Genomic DNA, 26,257 nt, shown 5'->3' with positions numbered 1-26,257 from the left:
TTTTTGTAAAATTTGAAATTTTAACAATTGCGCTTTCTGACAAATTTTTGAATTTATACGTCAAAAAACTTTAAAGTCATAATAGGTTTTAAAAATTTGGAACAGATTTGAGAGCTTTTTGGCCCCCAACGGTCTTTTCCAAAATACAATTCAATACATAAGTCAATCAAATTTTCGGTAAAATTCAAAATTTTGCCAAAATAAAATGAACAGTAAATTATTTTTAAATTTTCGTACATTTTGACTTTTAAAGTGACGCCACTTTTAGGTCAAATTTAAAGCTCCTGATGTCAAAAATTACAAAACTACAAGAAAAATGTAGTCCTTTCTTTTCATATTCCACAAATTTTGAGTTTTAAGGCTGGTGTAGTCTCGGGGTTAAATTTGGAACTTTAAATTAGAGTTCTAAACTTTCTTTAAACCCATTTGACTTTTTTGAGATCTTTAATATTGTAAATTTGAACTTTTGAGTTTTCTGTTCGTCAGTAATATAAAAAATGAAAATTGTTCTAGACTTCTGGAAATTAGCAGAGCTAATAGTCTGGCCTAAAGTAGTAATCTAAAGTAGTAATCCACCAAACATATGGATTTATAAAGTTTTAAAAATTTTTGGTTGCTTGGAAAATGAAAATTTTTAATATTTGTCGTTTTGACCTGTAATACAATAATTTGGCACACCCGAGAATAAGAATAAGAATAAGTAAGAAGGTAAACTTCCAGTACTGCTTTGCTCTGGCGTTAAAATTACCTGGAATTTTGAAAAAAAAATCTTCAAAAAAACTTTTTTCAGGTAGAAAACTTGACCGATGTAATCTACGACATTGACTGGTACAACACCACCGATCCACGCCTCTCCAAACACATCTTATTCATGATGATGCGATCCCAAAAACCGGTTCGCCTCACAGGAGCCGGACTATTGGACGTCAACAGAAACATGCTACTCCAGGTACTTCCCATCACCCCCTTTATTTTACACAGTGTCTCATTTAAGATCATGCGAACGGGCTTCTCCATCTCCGCCATAATCCGCCAAACCTAAGATAACAATTTTAAAGAATCAGAAGTCGAAGGTACCACTTGGTACGCAGGTTCGTTCTTTTCCACCACCCAGAAAGAGCCGTGCTGACCTTCATTGATCACTTTGATGAGAGCTGTGGCGACGTTGTCAGGCCTACCAACGGAATTTCGTATTTTTTGAGGATACTACTCGAAGTACTCACGTTTGAATCTTGTTTGTCTCCAGCTCCTGTATCATCTTCTCCGGAAACAGAAAGCGGTCATCCACTTTCGTGATCAGAGGAGTGTCGACAGGTCCTGGACAAATCGTCAAGAGACGAACTTGGTACTTTTCGTAGTACGACTGGGTTCCTAGTGCCTTTCCTAAGCCCACGACTCCATGTTTCGTGGCGCAGTACACCGGGATTGACTCCAGAACGTCGAAACCAAGAAGAGAGGCTATGTTCACGACGGTACCTTCTTCAGTTGACTTGAAATCTGGAAGGTACTTCATGGCGAGATGGGTACTATCAATCAATGCGCTCTAAAAAACCAGTTTGAAACACCTTCATGGTAGTTGGGTGTAGTACCAAATTCACCGCCACGGCGCGTCTCCAGTTCTTTTCGTCCATAACTCCTGCGTTGTTGATGACAACATCCAGTTGATGGTACTTTTCCACGGTTCTCTTGAAAGCTCCTTCGAGTTCCTCGCTTTTTGTAATGTCGGCTTGGATGAAGATCGTCTTCTCGGCTTCTGATTCTTCGTGGAGATCCACGATGGCTACTCCCTAGAACAGTACCGAATTTTTAACACTGTAGATTTGAATACAATTAAATACACCTTCACGTTATGTTTGAGTAGTTCTTGTAGCATTTTTGTACCAATAACTCCCGAGCCTCCGGTTAAAAGTACGACTTTGTTTTCTAAGAAATTCATTGTAAAGTGGTCTAAGTAGTACTGTTGTAAGTTATGTAATGCATTTAAGTACATATTTGGTAAACAAAGTTGTAAAATAAGGACATTTATATTCAAATAATTAAAGGGGAACTCAATTGGTTATCGCAAAAATTGTTATCGCTTGGCCAACACGTAGTAAATTACATTTATCTTATTGGCGGGGAGATATAAAGGTACGTCATAGTCATAACTTACCAGTGGTTTTATAGTGCTGGGTACTTTTCCATGTTCATTTGGTACAAGTTTCCCAAATTTCTCGAAAATGTGGAGTATGTGGAGGAATAAATCGCCACAACGGAGTTCGTAAATTTTTTAGTTTTCTTGGAGCCTTTGGATTTTTGGAAATTCTTGGAGATTTCTTTGAGATTTGTTAGAAACTCTAGATGCACATTCCAAAAATGCAATAATATACTATAGTGTGTTTCATTTAAAATAATACCTCCGGTATAACCGATAGTGTCAAAAATGTGAATATTTTCATTTGATTCGTCTTATCTTTTTACATTTGTTCCCAATCTTTTAAAGTTCCATCATTTGTAGTTTTTGAGAAAAATGTCGAGTAAACACATCGTGAACCATCTGTATTGTCACGTTGGCCGAAAAATCAAAAGTCTCGCTTGTAACAATAACAATTTTATTGTGCACTATGAACACTCTCGTACTTCACAATTATTCACTTTACAGGACTTCCAAATACTAGACTATCTACAATCCTATCGCTACTCCCCTATATACAGATATTCCCCTACTACTAGCCTAATGCTGGAGCGCTGCGAGAATATTCGGGAGTTCCGCGTATGAATAAGAATTATTCCACGAACCGCTCGCTCTAGAGCAGAACGGAACGTTCCAGCGCTGGCGCTCGAAGCTTCCAGAATCTTCTCGTAACACTGCCCCCCTCTTAGTTCTGATCGTCCCGATCAGACCAAACACCTGATTCTCCGTGATATTTACAAAGTCTATTTAGATGAACTACTTTCATCTTTGAACGGGCGCTGCGTTGGATCCGATACACCACGTCGTTGATCCTCTTGATCACCTTATACGGTCCCTCCCATGTGGGTGTCAACTTCGGAGATAGGCCCTTCTTTCGCCGAGGGTTGAATAACCACACCAAGTCTCCTTCGTTGAATCCTTCATGATTAGCCGTCACATTATATCTGGACCGCATTCTGTCACTAGCCATTTTGATCCTCTGCCTCACAAGGTGGTGTGTATCCAGCAGGGTCTCTCTCAGGTTGTCGACGAATTCCGGTACTTCCTTTCGTTCCGCCCCAGGCGAACCAAGCAGAAGATCACAAGGGAGACGCAGCTCTCTTCCAAAGATAATCTTCGCTGGTGTTTCTCCCGTGGTTTCATGAATGGCAGCTCTGTAGGCCATCATAAACAAGGGCAGTCGACGATCCCAATCCCTCTGGTGCTCTTCCACTACCTTGGACAGATGTTCCTCCATCGTCTGGTTGAATCTCTCGACCATGCCGTCGGATTGCGGGTGCAAGGGTGTGGTTCGAGTCTTCCTAATTCCCAGCAGCTTACACATCTCTTGAAAAACGCCAGACTCAAAATTCCTTCCTTGATCGGAATGCATTTCGAGTGGAACTCCAAACCTGCTGAAGAAATTATCCACCAGGACTCGAGCTACTGTTGTGGCTTCTTGGTTGGGAAGAGCATACGCTTCCGGCCATTTACTGAAATAATCCTGCACAACCAAGATGTATTTGTTGCCGTCATCAGTTTTTGGAAATGGCCCGGCCACATCTAGAGCGATTCTCTCGAACGGGGCTCCCACGTTGTATTGTTTCATGCCTCCTTTAGTTCGCGTTCGAGGTCCCTTGCTCGCCCCACAAACTGAACATCTCCTACACCATCGTTCGACATCTTCCCGGCAGCCAACCCAGTAATACCGCTGCCTAATCTTACTTAAGGTTTTGTTCACTCCGAAGTGAGCGCCTGATGTTCCGTCATGGACCTCCTTGAGTACTTGGGGAACTCTATTCTTGGGCACTAGTAACTGGGAGGTTACTTTCTTCCCGTCTGCGCTTTCCCAAGCCCTTTTCAGTACCCCATTTTCTACTCGCAGTGAGTCCCACTGCGCCCACATCGCCTTCAACCCTGGACTCTTTTCCGAGACATCTTCCCAACGCGGCCTTCCATTATCCGTTTCTTTCCACTCCAGCAGTGGCCCAATTTCCTGGTCTGCTTGTTGATCCTTCCGAAGATTCTCCGTAGTCCAGTCATCATCACAACCGATAACCATCCTGTTTATCGGCAATGGCCCTTCAATCTTCGCGCACTGCTTGCAATCCTTGCAAGGTCTTCTAGAGAGAGCGTCAGCGTTATTGTGTTGCTTTCCTGGTCGATGTTTGATTTTGAAGTGGTATTGCTGCAGCCGCTCAATCCACCTAGCCACTTGTCCTTCGGCGTCTTTCATCTGTAGTAACCACGTGAGGGCAGCATGATCAGTCCTTATCAAGAACTCGTGGCCAAACAAGTATTTGTGGAAATGCTCTACAGATTTTACAACGGCCAGCAATTCCTTTCTTGTAGCGCAGTAATTCCTCTCTTGCTTGCTCAACACTTTGCTGTAGTACTCGATCACTCTCTCTTCTCCATCCTGCACCTGCGATAACACCGCTCCAATGCCGATGTTACTGGCATCTGTGTCCAAGACGAACTTTCCATGAGTCCTGGGGTAGCTCAAAATCGGGCTAGTGCACAAAGCTAACTTCAGTCGCTTGAAACTGCTTTCGCAGTCTGATGTCCAGTTGAATGATGCCTTTGCTTCCGTTAGTTTGTGCAGAGGTGCAGCAATGTTGGCGAAACCTTCTACAAACCGCCGATAATACGTGCAAAGTCCAATAAAACTTCTCACATCGTGCTTGTCCTTGGGTCTGGGCCATTCCTTAATCGCCTGAATCTTATCTTCACAGGTCTTGATTCCTTCAGATGACACCGTATGCCCCAGAAACTCCACTTTCTTCCGAAATAGATGGCACTTCTTCGGATTAAGTTTCAAATTGGCACCCCTAAACCGGTCTACCACTTCTTGAAGGTTCTTCAGGTGTTCATCGAAGTTTTTACCCATGACCATAACGTCGTCTAAATAAACCAGACAAGTTTTCCATGTCAATCCACGCAACACACATTCCATTAGTCTTTCGAATGTAGCGGGTGCGTTGCAAAGCCCAAAAGGCATAACCGTAAAGTGGTACAGGCCACTTCCCGTGGAAAACGCTGTCTTCTCCTTGTCTTCGGGATGAAGTCCCACTTGCCAATATCCACTCTTCAGGTCTAAGGTTGAGAACCACGTCGACCCTGACAGAGTTGTGAGAGTGTCGTCAATCCGGGGTAATGGAAAACTGTCTTTCTTGGTAACATCGTTGAGTTTTCGGTAATCCACACAGAATCTTGTACTACCGTCTTTCTTGGTTACGAGCACAACCGGCGAAGACCAAGGACTGTTGGATTCTTCAATAATCCCTTCTTCTTGCATGGATTTTACCAACTGTTCGGCCTGCTCTTGCTTCGCCCACGGTAACCTTCTCGGTGCCTGTCTGATGGGTTGATGGTCGCCCGTATTGATTCTGTGTTGAACGATGTTCGTTCTTCCTAATGGTTCATTCTCAACGGCGAACACGTCCTTATTCTTCTTGATGAAAGCCTGCGCTTTAAGAGCCTCTTCTTCAGAAAGGTCACTCGTGTCTACCTCCAGCTTTAACTTTTTCACGGTCTTCACGTTTTTCTTTGATGGCTGTGCGTCACTTATTCTGGAGATCGGAACACACACAGCAACTAGATCGCCCTTCTTGATCGTGACTGGAGTAGGGTTGATATTCGCCACCCGCACAGGTATTTCTTTCGTCACTTTTACTAGTGTCTTTCCAACAAGAATTGGTTTTGTCATGTCTCTGGTCGGTTCAATCATTCCAACGCAGCTCCCAAAGTTACTTCCTAAACGCACACTTATCACTTTCTCGCTGTTCCCATCCACACAAGTATTTTCACAGGCGAACGCTTTCACTCCATCTTCTTTTACTTCTGGGGTCGATAACACAAAGCTTTCGGTTCCAATCTTGAGGATCTTCTCGTTGTGATTAAAGGAAATCCCATGTCGTCCAATAACATCCATTCCCAGGATCATCTCATCCTCAATTCCTGCCACCAGCACCCGATGCCGAAACTTCATACCTCCCAACTGGACCGTGACCTCTGCCTCGGCACTTACTGTGGCGACATCTCCCGTGACTGTTTTTAAAATAGCACTCGTTGTCTCCAGAGATGTCCTGTTGTCCAACATGTCCTTTCTCACAAGGGAAACCATGGCTCCGGTGTCGACCGTCATCTTCACTTTTCTCCCATTCACACTTCCTTCAATTATCAAACTCTCAAAATTCCTCTTCAAACGCATAACGGAAATAACTTTGGGGCTTGTGCTCTCCCCAGCCAGTGTGTGCCCCTTGACACTGCTGGGCTTTAGTTTTCCGACTGCTGAGGACGTGACTGGGGACCGTTCTGGTCGTTCCTAAGAACAACCCTACAGTCACGTTTAAAATGGCCTGGTTTTCCGCAACGATAGCAGGTCTGGCTAGTTCGCTGCTTCAGTGTCATCCGTAGCTCCCTGTTTTCCTTGAGGATGTCGTTTAGCTCGGCTTTCGTGACGAAAGCGGTAGGTGTTGCTTCTTCTTCGTCAATGCCCACGCCTCGAATTCGTCGGTAATCAGGGACGTTCACAGAGCTCTTGAAAACGGCTTCCACCTCTAGAGCGCGCACCAGAGCTTCTTTTGCGGAGTGATAGCTGCCCAGTCGGACGGTTCTTTGTATTTCTGGATCTCGAATCCCTTGCAGGAACGTATCCACAGCTAGTTGTTCCACAAAATTCGCCGGAGCCGAAGGGTAGGCGAGCAAAACAAGGCGCTTGACACTTGCCTCAAATTCCTGCAGAGACTCTCCAGTTCTCTGCCGCCGCGTCTTGAGCTCTGAGACGTATACTTGCTGCAGGTGTTGGTTTCCAAATCTGGCCTCTAACGCTGCCATCAGCTGGTCGTACCGCTCTTTGTCTCGACCTGGAATTGTCTCTAGCAGGTCCAGAGCCGCCCCTCTCAAGGAAACTATCAGAAATGAGGATTTTTCTTCTTCCGACCATCCATTTTGTTTAGCCGCCACTTCAAATTGCAGCTTGTAATTGTCCAGTGAAGTCGACCCATCGTAAGTCGGGGGTTTCATTTCTTTCGTTGTGGTCAGGCCGGTCCTATTTGGAACTTGACGCCTCACGCGTAGCAACTCATTTTCCACGTGCTGTTTAAATCGCTCCAGATCTTTGACATGTACTTGCACTTCGTCTTTGACGCTTTGCAGTTCTTCTTTAACGCCTCCTATGCACTCTTCTACTTCCTCTCTGACGCCTAGTAGTTCCTCCTTAACGCCTCCTAGGCACTCTTCTACCTCTTTTTGAATTTCATCGACCTTAACCATAATGGTTACGTTCATGTTTTGTTCCATGTCTTTAAGCTGATTCAGGATTGCTGCATTCTCTGTTTGCCTTCTTTCTTCTTCCTCTAATTTTTCTTTTTGTCTTCTTTCTTCTTCCTCTAATTTTTCTTTTTGTCTTCTTTCTTCTTCCTCTAATTTTTCTTTTTGTCTTCTTTCTTCTTCCTCTAATTTTTCTTTTTGTCTTCTTTCTTCTTCTTTTTGTCTTCTTTCTTCTTCTTTTTGTCTTCTCTCTTCTGCTTCATGTTTTTCATTTTGTCTTCGTTCTTCTTCTTCCAGTTTTTCTCTTTGTCTTTTTTCTTCTAAATTCGTAATCAACTTTTGTTGGGTGTCCATTTTCGCCATCATCGAAGCCATCAATTCTTGCAGCGCCTCCATTTCTGCGGCTTGCTGTCTGGTTTGAACAGGCATAAAAATTGTCCACAATCAGGTAACAATGTCACAGTCCGGTAATGTCACGAATTTTCCGATCGAAAATTCCAGAATTTTCTCGATCACAAGACTGTGCGGGATCCCACTATCTGACACCAGTTGTCACGTTGGCCGAAAAATCAAAAGTCTCGCTTGTAACAATAACAATTTTATTGTGCACTATGAACACTCTCGTACTTCACAATTATTCACTTTACAGGACTTCCAAATACTAGACTATCTACAATCCTATCGCTACTCCCCTATATACAGATATTCCCCTACTACTAGCCTAATGCTGGAGCGCTGCGAGAATATTCGGGAGTTCCGCGTATGAATAAGAATTATTCCACGAACCGCTCGCTCTAGAGCAGAACGGAACGTTCCAGCGCTGGCGCTCGAAGCTTCCAGAATCTTCTCGTAACAGTATATTCTCTTAATTGTTTTGAAATATCTATATTTTCTATAAATTCTCTTTAAATTTTCTAGGTTTGTTTTTGATTGTCTTTAAGATTTTCCGCAAGTTCTTCTTAAATTGTTTTGTGATTTTGTAAGCTTTTTCTTAATTGTCTATAATTGAGGAGTTATTTTTCAAAACTCAATAAATTCGTTTCATAAATTTTGACAAAAGATTAGAAAAAACAATAATTTGTTCAATTTTCTTCAAATTTACTTCAACTATTTTGGCATAAGAGGGTAACACAATGTTTTAGCAAGAGGTTTTTCACTGAATAAAAAATACACATTGTTAGATTTACTCAAAATAATCCTAATTTTACATCTCAATGTCAGTCAAAATTGGATTTGTTGAGTTTTAAAAAATAACTACTCAATTTCTTTTTAGATTTTCTTTGGTTCTCCCTTGACCTTATGTTTTCTCTAAATTCTCCAAAAATATTAGATTATCTATAAATTATTATTTTTTAGTTTTCCTTAGAACCTTCATAAATTCAAATTCTTTATTATAATTTTTTACTTAGGTTACTAAATTCCTTTCGGGTTTTCTAGATCCTCTTGTAGATTTTCTTTGTAGTTAAAATAAGCAAATTCTGTCATTTTTGCCACTTTTAAGGTGTCGCCGTTTGCAAACATTTGTGAAGAAAAAAATATCAAAGAATTTGAAAACGAATTTAGTAAAAAGAGTCATTTTTGTAAAAACCGATGTCACTGTAAAAAACACTGACGTCGTAGTTTCCAGTTTTGATTTGTGGTTTTGGACTACACTTTCTAGACCACAGTCAAAATTTTTTACCAATTAGATGTCGTTATCAACACCGCTGGAATCGTGGACAAATCTGATTGGATGAACAATCGCCGCCGCCAACTTGGTAAGGTGAGTTGGGGTAAGATCGAACGTAATTTAGACAAGCTGACAATTATCAGTCTCTATTGAATAAAAATAATATGAATCAATTTTAACTAAATTTAAGCAATGATAACTGGAGATTGTAGAACTAACTATAGACCAGTTGTAAGTATGTACCAAAGCACCGGAGCCAACCCAAATATCTGTTTTCGTAAATATGCAACCAGCTCAACTTGGTCTTTGACAGCTGTCCATCAAGCTAAGAGGGTCTAATAAACCGTTTTACAATCTTCCAGCTCGAAATCCCTTTTTTCATAAAATGCACCGAAACGAAATGTTTTGGACCATCAAAGAAGATCGAAAAGTTTACTGATTATGATTCAAATTAGCCTAATCTAGTTCATGCAATAATTTGATTGCAATTAAGTTAATCGTATTTAAGTGGGAGGTTGTATCTATAATAATGAGCAAACTGGTCAATAATTGGGTTTGGATATCAAAATATTATACAAGGTGTTTATAAATGTTTCTAGCATCAAGGGTTTGTCTGAATTCCTGCCGTGCACTATTTTGCCGCTTTGTTTTCATAGTGAATATAATTATCTTGAAAATTATTTATAATGAAACTTACATTCATGATGTTTCAGTTACAGTTTTGTGTCCAAGTTTTTGATTTTCTGGTTTTAAACCACAACTAGAACAGTTTATTTCTCAAAATTAAGTTTGCTTCATGTTTGAGGTTAACTGAAAATGTCAGTTTAAAAATCGAAACCCACATTTGTAATGAGCGGCAAATTTCTTTGACATTTCATAGCCACCCTTGATGCTAGAAACATTTATAAACACCTTGTATTAGAACGTCAAAATTAGTATGTATTTAGGAAAAACATTTTTAACTTCTTTGCCTTTATAACTGCGGTAGAAAACTGCGCAGCTAGCTGTACGCCCAGACAGCAGAAGCTTGAATATGTTTTTATATTACAAAATACGTGTAATATTTACAAGTCTTTTTTTAAAATGGTCCTAATTTGCAAATTTCTTTTGACGCGTGAATTCACGATTTCAGGCAATAACGCTTTAAAATAAAAATTTTCAAGCGAATCAACCATTTTTGCTGCCCAAAATTCATTGTCTCTTTTTATTATAGTAGTGTATACATTTTTATTTGTATAAATTACAAAATAACAAACTTCTCTTTTTGTTATATGTATGTAATTGACCCTGTATTTGGTACATACAGGGTGTCCCAGAACTCGCGCAGGACCCGTTAACCACAGATTCTGTATAGTTACTTGTATAAGAATTTGCAAAAAAAAAAATTTTTTAAGTCATTAGATTTTGAATTAGAGCAATTTAAAGTTGACCAATCACAAACTTTCAACTAATTGTACCTGAACTACACTTTACTTGTTGCTTAGCAATATCAAAACTGCCAGAAGAATACATAGAAGGAATATTAATTATCACTGGTATCAGCATGATGGAGCACCTATCCATTCTGTTCTTAGTGTTAGAAAATTTTTAAATGAACAACATCCAATTCGGTGGGTAGGGCGCGGAGGTCCAATATCTTGGCCCGCCAGATCCCCAGACCTCACACCTTTAGATTTTTTTTTGTGGGTTCACGTTAAAAACTGTGTTTACCGTGTACCAGTAAAAATGTTGATATTTTGCGACACAGGAGTCAACAGGCGATGGCTGAAGTAACACAACAAATGTTGGCAAATGCCAGGAACAATTTATTAGGGAGACAAGGCTTTGTATTGAAGTTGGTGGTGGTCACTTTGAACACTTCATTTAGTTAGTTTAGTTAGTTTAATTTAATTTCGATTCCTTTCTTTTGGTTTAGTTAAGTTTAGTTGCTCTTAGGTGAAATGTCATTGTGACAGAACACACCAAAGTTGATCAAACAATTTATGGATATTTTTTTTCAACAATTCGCATAAATGTTTCTAAGGAAACGCACTAATTTTTTGAAAATACCTTTCGAGAAAGAGATTTGATTGGTTGAAGTAAAATCGTTTTTATTTGAATACTAAACATTATTTTACACTTTTTCTTGTGCAGTTCGTTTCAAATTTAACATTTGCATCCGCTGTTAACGGGTCCTGCGCGAGTTCTGGGACACCCTGTATAATTATGACCAGTTTTCAATCCTGGGAAGCCTACTTATAAAATTGTGGAGCCTCAATGGAGTAGCATAAAAGTGTAGACAAGGATTGTAATACAGTGTGGTTTAAAAAGATTATAACATAACGTCAACTTTTTTGCACTTTTGTGTAATGAATACTCAAATGTTTGATAGTTTTTTAGCGATGTAAGTAAAGTGGCAAATAAATAAATAAATAAATTCATAAATACATAAATACAAAAATACATAAATAAAGAAAAAATAAGAATAAATAAATAAAAAACTTAAAATTTATTCTCGGTTTGTCTCATTAAAAATTCAAATATCACCTGACGAGCTTCACAATTGCATTAATTAATCGTGTCAATTAATTATGAGAATTTATAACTCACCCACTGTCCTTAGACACAACTTCAATCAATAAAAGAACAAAAAAAAACAATAAAAATATTAATGAGTGACTTGTTCATAAAACTTGTTGCGCTTTCTTTCTGCATCATGAAATATTTCGAACGTTCATTGGCGCACAATTATTCCCATAATTAAGTGCATGCAATCTACAAATCAATAATTCTAGTATTCTTAAGAAAGCAAGTTCCCATTAATACAGCGTGTTTCAAAATAATCTTCATTTAGTTACCATTGAAATGTGATTCCATTTGTGCCGCTCGCATTGTACTGTGTTTGAACTAGTTCTGCTACTTTGGATGTCTGACAATGGTGTAACTTGTCAAACGTCAAAATCGCCTATAGGGAAATAATTCTTCATGGCATTTGTGGCAAAATCACCTGTTGAACGTGAAGGCCAATGATCTTAAAAAATAATAAAGATAATCTAATTTTATTAAGTAAATAAGTTACAATAAAAACTTACAGGAACACATTTGAATTTAAATTAATTTTAAATTGTTCGATTTGAATGCGGTGCTATCAACATTTTAGTCTTCTAATAAGCGCACAAAATTTTGTTTTATCACTTCTTGAAAATGCTTTGGAAATGCTCGGAAACTGAAATCCTCGCAATTCTAAAAAACATTTTCCAGCCTAGTGGAAACGAATAACTACCCCTAATAGAGGTAATTTAAAAAATAATTAAGAACATTTTTTTTAAGTTTTATTTCACATTCTTATGGTTCTAAAAAAGTTATTTGTATGAAAGTACATATCTAAAGAAAATTTAAAGAAAATCCAGAGACTCTAACGAGAATGTAGACAAAAGCTAAATAAAAGAAAAAACAAAATAAGAAAGTTTAATCTAGAATCTAGAAAGATTCTGAATGGAGAGAGACTCCAAAAAGAATCTAAATAAAATTTATAGGCTCTATGAGAAAAATCGCCAAGGAAAAATAAAATAGAAGCTAGACGCAATCTATAAATGTAGAATATCCATTTATTAGAATAGGAAGCATTTGAGCAAAATCCAAAGAGAATCTACAAAATAAATTTAAAGAGGATTTAAGAACCCAAAATAAATTTTGACAACGTACCTAAAAGAAGAATTCATTAAGGATTTATGCACAAACTAAAAAAAATTAAAAAAACCTTAGAAAATTTAAAGAAAATCCTAAGAAAATCTAGTGAAAATGTATAAAAAAAATCAAAGAAAAAAATATATAGAGAAAACAAAGCTGTGCTAAGTCACTTTTAACACAAATGGTGGATTCAAAAATACGTCTTGATCAAACGGAATTTTGTTGCAGAACTGAACAAATTCGCATTTTCTCCTTACATTGCACATTTTTCGCACGAAAATGGCAACGAAAACCAAAAAAACCTCAAAAAGGCAATTATGCAATTTGAGCTTACTGTCGTCGAAAATATTTCCATGAAACTTCCATGGTACGTGGAGAAAAATGAAGACTTGCCAAATTCACAAAGAAGTTGTTTTGCCTAAATACGATGCGTCCACGCCATACAAAGTGTCATAGTTTTGCGAAAAGACACCACTTCTGGTTAAGGTGAACGAAAAAAAATGAAAAAATAGTCAAGTTCGTGTTGAACTTTCTCAAACCACTATTCCAAGGAAAGAGAATTCTTTTAGTTGAAAATCTGACAAGAAAAAATTTTAAGGAATAGAACGTTTTCGAAAGTTTACAGGACTTGATTACAAAATCCGTACCTGAAAATATCAGCGTTCAGACCATGAAGATTTTTATGATTTCGTTTCAAGGAAAATCCGAACTCGATAACGAGATGGCTCACCACCGTTAAAACAAAAGAACTATAGTTTTTAAAAAGATATTCCGATTTTATGGTAGAAGGGTGATTAGCCTCAAAAATAATTTTTTAAGCGACTTAAACTGAAAATGAAATTGTGAGTGAAAATGTGAGTCTTTTCTGGCCGCAAATATTTTCGGCCGATCTATGGTGGCGCCATCTATTCATAGTTTTGCATATTACATCAAGATACCGATATTCGATATTACCCTCAATTTTATAGTTATTTGGGTAAAATCAAATGGACACACTGCTATAAATTGCAACAAAGACGTGTCGAATTATTGCAAATGAACATGTCTAGCAGTGCTGCTGCAACAACAACCACATTAAATCTAATTCATACAAATTGTGAAGCTACACATGCCGAAACTGCAAATGTAAATAAAGAAAATATGAACTTTTCTGAAGTATTCATAAATATTTACAATTATTCAGTTGTTATAAATGATTAAATCAATAAATCAAAAATAAAAATTAATTAATTTGTAAATTTAATGATGTAGCCTAAAAAACCTTGTGTGTTTCACGGCCAAAAAGTGCCATTTTGCCCTAGCCTTCTTTCTTAAAGAAAGGCTCGGTCAAAAATGAGACACTTTTTTGGTACACAAATAACTATTACGGTTTCGAGGACCAGGCAACATTGTAAAAATCTTAAGCTCGCAATAAATGAGACTTTGTTTATTATAGGACCGCACTGACCCCATATGTTTACTGGATTTTTACCTACATTTATAGATCTTGCGGTTTTGGGTTTACAGGCAACTATTAGAACCATGACTCTATGAAAACCATAAAATCGGAGTATCGTTTTAGAGACTATAGTTAACATGAATCGAGACAAATGTTGTCTTATAGGAAAAAAAGTGAAAAACTACCAGAATGTCACATTCCGAGAAGTGTTTACTTTCTTTGAACGAAAAAGGTGAAAATCGAATGATGTTTTAACCAACAATGGTCTTTCTAATTCGTGGACTTTCCAACTGGCGTTGAAAAATTCAGTTGAAAAATTAAGTAATGTTAATCAGCTTCTTCCTGGGGAATAATTTTAGCGTTTTATTGGTTATAAGATCTATTTTTAGGGAATTTCTGGTGTTGGCATTAAAGCTTTCTTAATTTTTTGGGAGTTACTTGTGTTGTTTCGATATCTTGTGGTACAGGTGTTGTCAGCAGGGCAAAAATATTCGTTATTTTTCCTGGTTGGTAGTACCCCAGCCTGTCTGAGAGAGAATTCCAGCGTTCCAAGAGGCCTAAAAGAAATTTGCTTATTTTAGATGTTTTATATAAGATTTTTACGCATACCTATGAAGTTGTTTACTCAGAAGTACTGCTACTAGTTGTGTACTATGATTTCCAAGCCCTTCTTTTTCAAGAAGTAACTTAGTAGTGCCTCTTTCAATCTTCTTCAAATTCTGTATGTAATCGAATATGTTCTTCTGATCATGGCATCTAACTGTTAAATTTGTGCCTCTGTCATATAAATATTTCACGTTGCGTTGTTCATTTAGTTCTTGAATTTTAAGCGGTACGACTTTTAGGGTGTGACTCAGTTTTTCGCGTAAGTTTTCTCGTGATGAGATCCAAACGTTTCGACATTTTTTATGCATATGTTGAGCCCAATTTAGCCCAAAATCGACATGTTTACTGTCGACTTCGTCTAAACCATCCAAAAATATGTGAACTTTGTTATGTTTGAGTAAAACTCCTCGAATTTGTTTGATGAAGATGTCGTCCGATTGACCAAACATCAAAATTTCCTTTGGAATTTTTCTCCATTTGATCATCCGTTTTGGTCTCTGCGTATTTTGCAAAAAGTCGATTGCAGTCTATTAAACTAACATGAAACGCCCATGAATCAAAGGGACAATTGTGCAAACTTCTTTGTGCACTTTGCAGTCTTCATTTTTCTCTACGTGCCATGGAAGTTTAGTGGAAACATTTTCAACTACAGTGAGCTCAAACTGCATTATTGCCTTCCTGAGGTTCTCCGTCTTCTCGTTGGCATTTTCGTGCGAAGGATGAACGATGTAAGGAGAAAAAGCAAGTTCGCTCAGTTTTGCAACAAAATCTCTTTTGGTCAAAACGTAATTTTGAGTCCACCATATGTGTAAAAAGTGACTTAGCTCCACGTACAACTCGCAGTTAAGACGATTCAACATTTCTTTAAACTCAATTGCAGCGGTTTTTAACTTAAACTGTTGCGATGTAAGATCAAACTGAAAGTGTGTGTTCTTCATTTCAAGAACTGAGTTCTCTGATCGTTTTGTGGAATTCATTAAAATATCTTCGTCTTCTAGTTTGCACGGTCGAACTTCAATTCCGTTTGACAAAACTGTGCCACTTTTTACATCCGCTTTGTTGTTGGTATAAAGAATGAAGACGTCTTCTCCATGTTTATTGTCAATTTTAGAAATAGAGTCGAAATACTTTTGAGCGCAAAAATCGTTTTTTGTCTCAAAATGTTCCTTTTTCCAAACTTTAACATTATCTTTATGTTTTAGTTGAAGTAGAAATCGTTTTATCCCGTTTTTAAAAACAATTTTCATTTCTAAATCATCGAAATCTCCGTAGTCCTTGTTGTTTGAAATCATTTCAAAGTCTTCGACGTCACGGTTAATACTTAATTTTTTGAAAGTTCGAAACTGAAAGAAATACCAAAAAGTTGTATTCACTGTGCTCGAATTTTTGGTTTAAAGTATTTTTAGGAAATCTTTTTTTCATGTTGTTACTACTCTAAAACTTACGTTTTCTCTAGCGGGTGCAGAATTCTTTTTTCCTGGGTGTACGTGTGCCTGTGGTGAAGGAGTCTCTTTAGATGTTTTTTGAATCTTGACGGTTTTGACGACCTAATAATGAAAAAAAACGAAGTAACGAACAAGTTAGTTAATAAACACGATTAAAAGTTAAAATGTTTTAGTGAGAACAAAAATCGTGCATTAATGACCCTAATTAATAAACGCTTTACGGAACTAGTAAAAAATAACTCACATTTTTGGTAGAGTGGTAGAATAAGCTACCACCGAAGCCTTCGACTTCAACTCCAAAGAACGAAATACACTTCTATGTAGTTGAAGTCGAAGGCAACGAAAGTAGTTCTTTGTTCAAACTTGGTTCTGCGGTTTCACTATTGTTTTTATCTTTCTATTGTAAAGTTAATAGTTGTAAAACTACGCTGTAAGGCCAACTTACCTCTTCTGATTTTGAGATAGTGTTCGACTGGTTTTGAGATTGCGAAAACTTTAATTTTTGTTCTTCTAATTCTTTAATTCGTTCTTGCATCTGTTAACCTCATATTTGTGGTCCTCCATGATTGCAAATTGATTGAAAACACTAACTTTTCACTGCAACTTTAACGATGACACGCCCTTTCAAATGAAAATGGACGCGTCTTGAATTTTTCGTTAACTTATCTAAAGTAAACGCGACTATTTAGAAATAATTCGAATAATATGTTATCTTATCTAATATTGACATCCGTTTTACGATACCTATGTTAATACCTAATACCACATTCCATGCCATATGAAGGTTATTGTCTTCTCTTGGTTAGTTGGACCGATTGCAAATAAATCAAAGCAATAGTTGTTTGTTTCACTAGGCTAGAAAATGGTCTTTTGGAAATGCAAGAAAAATATTGAAATCCGAGCATTTCCAAAACATTTTCTAGCCGTGTCAAACACGAAATTTTGTGCGCCGACAATTATTAATAGTTATTTCTTTTGACTTTTGGTTTGAATTTGAAACGTCATTCCCTCATTTAGGGGAATTTTATCAGCTGGGAATAGGTTGGTAGCACTCCATTCAAATCAAACGATTGCAGATTAATTAAAATTCAAACGTATTTCAGTGAATTTTTGTGATATCTTTAATTAATTAGTTTATCTTTATTATTTTCGAAGGTCATTGGCCTCTAAATCGGCCCACAAATTGAAAGAATTGACATTTGTGCAGCGATGCCAACTTGCAAAATAAAACCAACTATTCGAAATGTCACGTTTGACTGTCTAGGGAGTCAATTCTTGAAATTATGGGAAATAGTTCCCATTGGAAAAATTTCCCCACCTCAAATTCCCATGGGATTTGTATATTGCACACTTTGGTATTCTTGACGGCATGGGAATCACTTTTCCATTGGAAATGCAAAATTTGTTTGTTACTATAGCAACGCTCGCGTTTTTCAAACTTTGTACACCGTAAACTGCGTAAAATAGTGAGAGTGAAACTAGCAAAAGGTGAAATCATCATGTCTGAAATGCGCAACGGCCACATTTCAGCCAAACAAAAGCAATTTTTAATTGAGCAAATGCTCAATGAACCCGAGCTCTATAAAGGTATGATCAATGTGCAATTTACTGCTAAACAAGCTCAATTAAAATGGACTGAAATTGCAAGAAAGCTAAACGAAATTCCGGGAGCACAGAAAGATTGGAAACATTGGAGACGTGTAAGTACAATGTTAGCTTGTAACTAATGCTCTTATAAATTTTATAAATTTGTAGTCCTGGCAAGACATTAAAAAAAATGTTAAAAAAAAACAGGGAGACTGTAAAAGACATTCCACTGGAACTGGAGGCGGTCCGTTATGTCCAATTGTCTTCAACAAAGAGGAAGAACTTGTGCTGGGATTACTTTCAGAACATTCTATAACAGGAGACCCTCAAATCAAAGACCAGGGAATAAGCTTTGTAAGCAATTGTTTTGAGGACAAAAATTTCTAAATTAATCTAAATTTTTTTAGAATTTCGATGAAATACTGCTTGATCAAAATCAAGAAAGTAATCAAGAAGAGAACAATTCGGAAAAAAGTAATCAAAAAGTGGATTTAATAACCGAGGGCAGTGTAAACACAGAACTTTTAAAGGATGTAAAAGAAATCAGTCGAAGCAGGAAAAAACAAAAACTAATGGAAACTGAGCAGTCATTTACTGATATTGCAAAGCAGAAATTAGAATTAAAAAAAGATTACTATTCGAAAAAATTGGTTCTTTTTGAAAAATTTATATCAACTCAAGAAGAGATCTCAAATAGTTTAAAAGAAATAAAATGTTTTTTAGTAGATAAGAAGTAAGTTAATTTAGATCTTCTTGGGTTGATATGAATTTTTCAGAGGCATTTCAATGTTGTAAATATTGTTAAATTGTGTTAAAATGTGTTTTAAAAATAAAATTGCTTCAAAAAACCTCTTTAATTAACGAGCAAAATAATTTCTAATGATTTTTCGTTGCAGTCTTCTTCCATCATTTAATTCCACGTTTTGTATTCTATCATTTTCTTCTTCGTAAATTTCATGTTCATTTATTAGCATTCCAAAATCCAATTCATCGTCTCTATCTTCTGGATCAGGAACTGGTAGATTATTAGCCACACACATGTTGTGAAGAACACAACATGCATTAATAATTTTTGAGCATTTTGTTGGCGTATAATGCAAAACACGATGCTTTAGAAGACATCTAAATCGTGTCTTTAACACTGCATTACACCTTTCAATTGTGCATCTGGTTCTGGTAAAAGTTGTATTATACCTCTCTTCTGGTGATCCTGGCAGAGCATCTCTAACAGGAGTAAGCAACCATTTTCTTAATGGATACCCAGAATCCCCTTAAAAAATTAATTAATTTAAATTTATATTTAGTGTAAGTTAAATTTTAATTATTTGTAATTTTTACCTAACAAGAAATAATCAGGATGAGTCTGATTTAAAACACGCATTGCATTTTGAACGTTCGATTGACTCCAAATATATGCATCATGAGTACTTCCCGGGAATCTAGCGTTTGCATTTAAAATTCGTAAATCAGCATCACAAATCTGTTAACAATTTTTTTTTTTTATATTAGCATTTCACACTTACAATTTAAACATAATCAATTAGGTACCTGCTTGAAATGAATCAAGAAGTATAAAAATACTGATACTTACCAACTGAACATTTAAAGAATGGTAGTTCTTACGATTTACATATATATGACCTGGAAAGTGCTCATGGTTTAACGGTGGAGGAAATATTGCAACATGTGTACAATCTATGCAACCTATGACCCCCGGAAAATCATATTTTCTATAAAACCTTAAGAGAACATGAAATTGTATATTAATTAATCATTGCTCATTTATTATTTACTCTCGTCTCTTATGAGTTAATTCTTCTATTGTCCTTGGAAATTTTATCCACTGGTTTTGTATATATTCTTCATTTAATGCATTTGTTACTTCCTCAATGCATCTAGAGACGGAAGCTTGACTGACCCCAACGAAGAAATTATAGCCTACATCTATCTGATAACTACCAGACGCAAAAAATCGAAGGGCTACTAAAACCTAATAAAATAATTTATTAACAAGCGTATCAATTAGTATATAACATACTTTGGTTTCTTTCGACAAGCTAGAAGCTCTTGTAGGACCTGTCAGGTACTGATCGAGCATAAGGGTGAGCTCCCGCACCATATTTTTTGTTAATCTAAATAATTTTATAAAAAGTTTATTACTTAACTCTTCAAATGGATTTGCTGCTTTTAAAACAGTTCGTGGGGGTCTTTCCACTGCTGCACGCACAATTTGAAGGTGCATAAACTCGTCCATTTTTGCACATTTATGTCAAAATGTCATTGGAATCTAATTTCACATGGGCAAATAGCATGTGAAAATTTTCCCACAAAATTCGTGGGAAAACATTCCCATACGAATTTCAAGAATACGATTTTCAATTTTTTGTGGGAATTTTTTGGAAATTCCCATTGGAAATTATTCCCATGGTTTCAAGAATTGCACCCTAGACATTCAAAAGGTGATTTTCTTGCCCCAAATGAGTTTCACAAATCTCATGAAAAATGACGGAGACGCACAAAAAAATCTTGTTTTCTGAACCGGAGCGAAAGTACTATTTTAACTATTTTAACGCTGAAAATGAGGAGCGAAAGTTGATTTTCCCTGCCTAGGACAGAAAGTGATTTATTTCCCTGCCTAAGGAGCGTAAGTGAAACCAATTGTTTCCTTACGTTCTTGACATTTTGGCAATACACTGAAACCGCCTCAGTTGCGTCTTCTTGAATCGCAACAAGAACCTTTTTACAGCTATTATTATTCGCCAGACATTACAAATTAGAGACGCAGGTGATGAAAAAAAGGCGCCGATGCTACCTATCATGTTGCATCTAATTCTTTCCTTAGCCCAAAATTGAAAACCAAAACGAAGTTTGTGCTTTTTTAACTAAGATAGAAGCTTTCTTTTATTAACGATAAAACTCTGTTTGGATAAACTTTTTATAACAATTTCATAGTTGGACCTCACATATTTTACAGTTTATGATAATTTGTATCAAAAAAAGGACAAAAAGTGCATTAAACCAAGTTTCTTCTACTTTTAAAAGTACAATTTCTTAGCTTTGTAGAAAATTTTTCAATGTTGCAACATTGTAAAGAACTCAGTAATAGTTGCTTAGCTACGGAAACTGCCGGATGTAAAATTTTGTTAGAAAGGGTTGAGAGCAGCATTGTCAAGTTTTGCTCTTAAAAAAATTCATATTGTGGAAAGGACTAGGTTTAATAGTATATTTTGAAACGCGTTTCATAATGAACATTTTGCCGCACGCACGTTTTTAGGACACGACGAGCGCAGCGAGGAGTGTCATAAAGTAGTAAGTGCGGCAAAATGCATTATGAACAAGTATCATACGCTATTTTTTCTATTTCGCCTTATTTTAAACGAAAAAACTTGATTTCGAAATCTAGGGAATTTTAGAGTAGTAAGCATTTTCAAAATGTTCGGGAAAAAATTCGAAGTAGCCAAATCCAATTTCAGTCAATTTGACAGGTGTGACGTTTTGAGGTTATCGGAGCGCAAGGGAGCCAAGAGAGCGAAGATGTTGATCATGATCATGATAGTTCTCTTGCATCCAAAGAGTTTTTCTCCGATGAATTATTAAGCCAAGTACAACAAGAAATAATGGTGTATTGATCGATTTATCATGGTTTATCAAAACCAAAATCTAAATTGTCAACGTTGACGGCAGGTTGACGGTTTGTCTGCTGCAAACCAAAGAAAAATAAATGCTCCTGGAAATATTGACACGGGATTGGTCCATTACGATACCGAAATACGCTCAAACGCGTATTGAAATATCTTCATTATGAACGCGAAATAGAAAAATTTTTTTTTTTTTTGGTTCAATTGGTTAATTTATTATTGTAAATAATAAAAAAAAGGCAACGACACGCGGTGTTTCCAAGCGGTCACCCATCCAAGTACTATCCGCGCCCGACGTTGCTTAACTTCGCTGATCAGACGAGAAACGGTGTTTTCAACGTGGGGTATGGCCGTTGCCTGTATATTTATATGTGATCTTCGTTGAAAAGCCGTTCTTTTTAATCATAAAATTAATTTTTAAGACCTGATTATAAGTTTGACGCAGTTGCTAAGATACAGTTCACCAAACGATTTAGTGCGGTTATGGCTTTGACTTTTTAAATCGTTTACAGCCATCTTACTGCAAACCCTCATATAAATAATCATCCTCAAGTGATTGGGTCTGAACCGCAATAAATATTTTTACCCAGCTGGTCAATATTACAAATCGAAAAAAATGGAATTCCCCAAAATACGTCTAGTCCAGCGCTTCATTTCAATGCAGATAAGACCCAACTACTTAAGGGTTAATATGTTTATGAGGATTTGCGGTAAGGTGACTGTAAACGATTTAAAAAGTTAAAGCCATTTAGCGACTACAGTTCAGCTCGGTGGTTAGTGAATGATACTCTCACAATCTTCAGTACAATGTTTATTTCGTACTTTTCTTTTCGAGTGTCGGGAGAAGACTGGTCAGGATGAAGGGATGATCAGGTTAAGAAAGTGTAGGAGTGTTGACTAGATGGCGGAAAGTATGAGAAGACTGGATGGATTTATGGACTTGGGTACTCGGTTAGGAAGAATGGGAAATACCGGACTATTTTACATTTTATACACACAATATACAGGGAGTCCCAGAACTCGCGCCCCAGAGAGCAAGGGACGGTGCCGACAGCAATACAGATGGTAAAGTTCAAATCAAAAATTGACTAAGTTTAATAGAATTCGAGAACTGATAAAAAGTTAACAACCAATCCCGAAAGCTTATTTGAGAAGTGAAGTAAATGGCCATCCCAATTTCCTAGGCAACGAGAGTCTAATGTTTAACTGACCATTGGATGATAGTATGTGTCCATAGTTACCAATTTTCAAATTCTGTTCAGCTTAGATTGGCTACAGTTTTTTTGTCTTATCTCGGTTATTTTTTGAGTAAAAAAATTATGGTTTCAAAATTTTGGTTCAGAATTGTTACCTCCATACGCCGTTTCTCTCTGGGGCGCGAGTTCTGGGACACCCTGTATAATACAATAGTATTTACAATTGGCGACAGAATGCTGCCACAGCCATAACCGCACTAGACCGTTTGGTAAACTGTAGCATCACTTTGATTGAGGTTGCTAAAAGACGCAACTCTGATTTGCAATACCGCAAGTCAACATGAAATCGGGCCCTTAGTGACCTAGGTAATCTTAAACTGCTAAAAATGTTATTATTTTATTCTAAATGGTAGATGCGCCGGAGTAAAAATGCATTAACAAAAATTTTAAACATGTAAAAACTTAAAAACTCTGGGAAATGTGGAGAGAATCAGAATCAGATAAATATCTTAAAATTCAAAATATCCACTTAATAAAAATGTTAGAAATTTATTGAAATGTGAAAATAGTATTTTACATGATTAGTGCGGGAATACAATTTTTGCAGATAAGTGCGACTCTTTCAACACGAGTGCGCCCCGCGCACGAGTGAAGGAATGTCGCACGAATCAGGCAAAATTATTCCCGCACGTCTCTTGTATAACATTTTTTGCACGAAGTTTGTAACAAATTTTCGCCATCATATATAGTTCGCATTTATTGGTATAAAAAATCAAGTCGCTGAAGTTTCCAGTTGACAGTTGTCAATTCTGTCAAGCAAAAAGTTCAAAAATAAAGATTTGTATTGATTTGTACCATGTCTTCGGAAGAAGAGTTTGAATTCGAGTGTACACCACCCGAAGTGAAAAGTGCGGCAACTGCTGCAATAAACAATTTATTGCCGACAAAATCACGCCCCAGATATGAGAGTACGTTTTCTCAGTTTGTCAAATGGTGCGAAGATAAAAAGATCAAAAATTACTCTGAAAACGTCTTGGTGGCCTATTTTGAAGAAATAGGTTCTACTAAAAAAACATTGTGGCCAATTTATAGCATGATACGATCTTGCTTGAATATTAAGAAGAATATAGATATCTCGAAATATCCAAAATTGCTTGCCCTTCTTAAAAGGAAAACGGAACAACACATTCCAAAAAAGTCACAAATACTTGAAGGAGAACATATTACAAAATTTTTGACAGAGGCCCCTAACAAAGAATATTTTTTGATGAAAGTGAGTGGTTTGTCTTTATTTAGAAATTTACATTCAAAAATTTAACATTTATATTTTAGACGATTTTGATTATGGGAATTTCTGGAGCCTGCCGCCGAGAAGAAATTTGTAAGATGATGATTGGTGATGTTATCTTTAAAGATGACATAATTTTGGTTTCTATTCCTGAAACAAAAACTAAGGTTAAACGGGAATTTGCCATAACCAAAAGGGAATGGGTCGAAATAATAAAGCAATTTGTGAAATTAAGACTACAAGTTGTGACTGACAACAGGAGACTATTTCTAACTTATCGTGCAGGAAAATGTATAAATTTACCTATTGGTATAAACACCATTGGGAAAATTCCATCATTGATCGCCAAATATCTTGAACTTCCAAACCCTCATCAATATACTGGCCATTGTTTTCGTAGGAGCAGTGCTACTTTATTAGCAAACAAGGGGCTTGACTTTCTAGCCGTTAAAAGACATGGTGGTTGGAAATCTTCCGCAGTAGCGGAGGGATATATCCAAGATTCTTTAAAAAATAAAATAGAAGTAGCAGACACTTTGACAGACACGGAACCTGTAAGATCCAATTCCAACAATTCGTACAATATTAGTAACGCCGTGAGAACTGAAAACACTGCTGGAGTTTCTGGTGTGTCGTTTGCTTCGTGCAGCAACTGCACATTCAACATAAACATCTATAATAATAAAAATTAAAAGTACTGAGTATACTTACTTGATGACCAACATCGATTACTTGAGTATTTGTAAAATAAAACGTTTCACAAAAGCTTAATTTTATTAATCGTTAAAATCATAAAACTTGTTAATGTTATTTTGAGGTTATGTTTTTACAAAAGAGCAACAATGATTAAGTTGCTAATAGATGGCGCTGATGAACTTTTTCTCAAAAAATATTAATTTTCTTGTAATTTGTTAACTTATTTAAATAAATATTAATGGAAGAGGATCCCAATGCGTGTTTCTTTAAATTTGTAGTAACCGATATTTTCTATATGGCTTCTATGGCAAAATTTTTGCGTGCATGTTCCCGCACTAGTGCTCGAAAGCCTTAGTTACCGGTGATGGTTGCTATGCGCGAAATCGTTGTTCCTGATCTATGAGTGAAAAAACAGTTTTTAAAGTTTAAAGTAATTTACAAAATATGGTTCGTAGATAAATAAATAATATTCCATTTACAGGACTGAAAAACCAGTGTAATACATATATCATTAATTACCTTTTTAATTATGTACTAAAATTTATAGACATAATCGAGTTATTACTTAAAAAGGGATATCTAACAAACTATAACGGTAAATTCTACTTCAAAATTCTGCGTAAAGGAAAAATTATATGAAACATTTTAAACATCCAAACGTCAAATGTAGCATCTCCCTTCAACTCTCATTATTTGTAGACGGCACTCTTTTAGTGAGTTATCCACGGTCAGTTTGCTTACTACGGTAATAAAACCATAAATAAAAACTACTTCTTTTTAAAACCCCAGCCCAAGTGGTTTAGATTATTATTACCATCATGTTGTGGTCAGGACAATAGCTAATAGTTTTGACTGCACTGATGGCCAAATTATTATTGCCCATGGCCAGTAAATCTTAAATACTTTGATAGTCCGATACTTTACAAATTACACCCATGAAACTTAATAATTACAACATCTCATTATTATTATTTAATGTTTATCTTCATAAATAAATTAAGTTTTCCCCGAAAAGGTGGGATTTGTGTAATTGCAAAAAATGAAGAATTAATAGATGCTCTGAGATCTTCTAATTTTGTCCAAGATTTTTGTAAATGTAACAAAAAAAAGAACATAATTATAAATAATTAAATTATAAATAATAATTATATTCTGTTGTTTCAGTGATTGATATATCTTTTAAAACCTTTAAATTACGAGAAATTTTTCAGTCTTTTCACTACCCCAAAGTCATAATTTTAACAACAAGACGTTATACTGCTGTCTGGTTGTTCTCAAAATACGTATGTGTGAATTTTGAAAAGTCTACGCATGTGAAATGCTAAAAATTATTTCGCTTTTAGCCAAGTTTTCGTATTTAATTAGTCAAAAAGTCATTAAATATTCACTTTACAAAAATTGTATACAGCATTTAAACATAGTGTACGTTGAACAGATTCATATGCAAAAAACAGAAACCAATTTACTCAAGTAGTTTTCGAGTAATCGTGTTTGGAAAAATACATTGAATTTGCCTTATATTGAAATTTGTTCGATATAGATATTTACATAACAAGTGCGGAAAGTGAGCAATTTCGCACGAGTTTTAATGTAGATGCA

General features: G+C 36.3%; 4 protein-coding genes, 1 long non-coding RNA gene and 1 pseudogene across 7 annotated transcripts; 2 read left to right on the top strand and 4 right to left on the bottom strand.

Moving 5' to 3' along the window:
* Nucleotides 1–942: 942 nt before the first annotated feature.
* LOC148180374 (uncharacterized) lies at nucleotides 943–15,293 on the bottom strand. The gene is made up of 6 exons (XM_088037134.1): nucleotides 14,828–15,293; nucleotides 14,641–14,759; nucleotides 2,153–2,212; nucleotides 1,590–1,787; nucleotides 1,224–1,543; nucleotides 943–1,174 (listed from the first exon to the last, which is right to left on the bottom strand). Exons 1-6 carry the CDS (start codon nucleotides 15,291–15,293, stop codon nucleotides 1,039–1,041), a joined length of 1,299 nt encoding a protein of 432 aa, XP_087893260.1. The 3' UTR covers nucleotides 943–1,038.
* Nucleotides 14,142–16,919, bottom strand: LOC148180373 (uncharacterized). Its single transcript, XM_088045843.1, has 4 exons — nucleotides 16,699–16,919; nucleotides 16,254–16,355; nucleotides 14,812–16,151; nucleotides 14,142–14,759 (listed from the first exon to the last, which is right to left on the bottom strand). Exons 1-3 carry the CDS (start codon nucleotides 16,786–16,788, stop codon nucleotides 15,339–15,341), a joined length of 1,005 nt encoding a protein of 334 aa, XP_087901969.1. The 5' UTR covers nucleotides 16,789–16,919; the 3' UTR covers nucleotides 14,142–14,759; nucleotides 14,812–15,338.
* Nucleotides 16,920–17,519: 600 nt separating this feature from the next.
* Nucleotides 17,520–18,592, top strand: LOC148180372 (uncharacterized). The gene is made up of 3 exons (XM_088048024.1): nucleotides 17,520–17,953; nucleotides 18,009–18,194; nucleotides 18,248–18,592. Exons 1-3 carry the CDS (start codon nucleotides 17,753–17,755, stop codon nucleotides 18,575–18,577), a joined length of 717 nt encoding a protein of 238 aa, XP_087904150.1. The 5' UTR covers nucleotides 17,520–17,752; the 3' UTR covers nucleotides 18,578–18,592.
* Nucleotides 18,593–21,715: 3,123 nt separating this feature from the next.
* On the bottom strand, nucleotides 21,716–21,836 carry LOC148180371 (5S ribosomal RNA; annotated as a pseudogene).
* Nucleotides 21,837–23,251: 1,415 nt separating this feature from the next.
* LOC148180370 (uncharacterized) lies at nucleotides 23,252–24,675 on the top strand. Its single transcript, XM_088049830.1, has 2 exons — nucleotides 23,252–23,947; nucleotides 24,007–24,675. Exons 1-2 carry the CDS (start codon nucleotides 23,531–23,533, stop codon nucleotides 24,652–24,654), a joined length of 1,065 nt encoding a protein of 354 aa, XP_087905956.1. The 5' UTR covers nucleotides 23,252–23,530; the 3' UTR covers nucleotides 24,655–24,675.
* On the bottom strand, nucleotides 23,949–24,829 carry LOC148180369 (uncharacterized). 3 transcript variants are annotated; one of them, XR_015771691.1, is made up of 4 exons: nucleotides 24,674–24,828; nucleotides 24,515–24,614; nucleotides 24,266–24,466; nucleotides 23,949–24,112 (listed from the first exon to the last, which is right to left on the bottom strand). It is a non-coding gene; the product is annotated as an uncharacterized LOC148180369 (long non-coding RNA). The 3 variants fall into 3 exon arrangements; XR_015771690.1 differs by having other exon boundaries at nucleotides 24,266–24,635; nucleotides 24,674–24,829; XR_015771689.1 differs by having other exon boundaries at nucleotides 24,266–24,614.
* Between the last annotated feature and the right edge of the window lie 1,428 nt (nucleotides 24,830–26,257).

Source organism: Gnatocerus cornutus, chromosome 1 (genome assembly GCF_029298725.1).
Source record: "Gnatocerus cornutus isolate USDA-ARS CGAHR chromosome 1, icGnaCorn1.1, whole genome shotgun sequence".
Lineage (NCBI taxonomy): Eukaryota > Metazoa > Arthropoda > Insecta > Coleoptera > Tenebrionidae > Gnatocerus > Gnatocerus cornutus.
The sequence above is the reverse complement of the archived record's forward strand: the minus strand, read 5'-3'. Positions and strand labels throughout refer to the sequence as shown.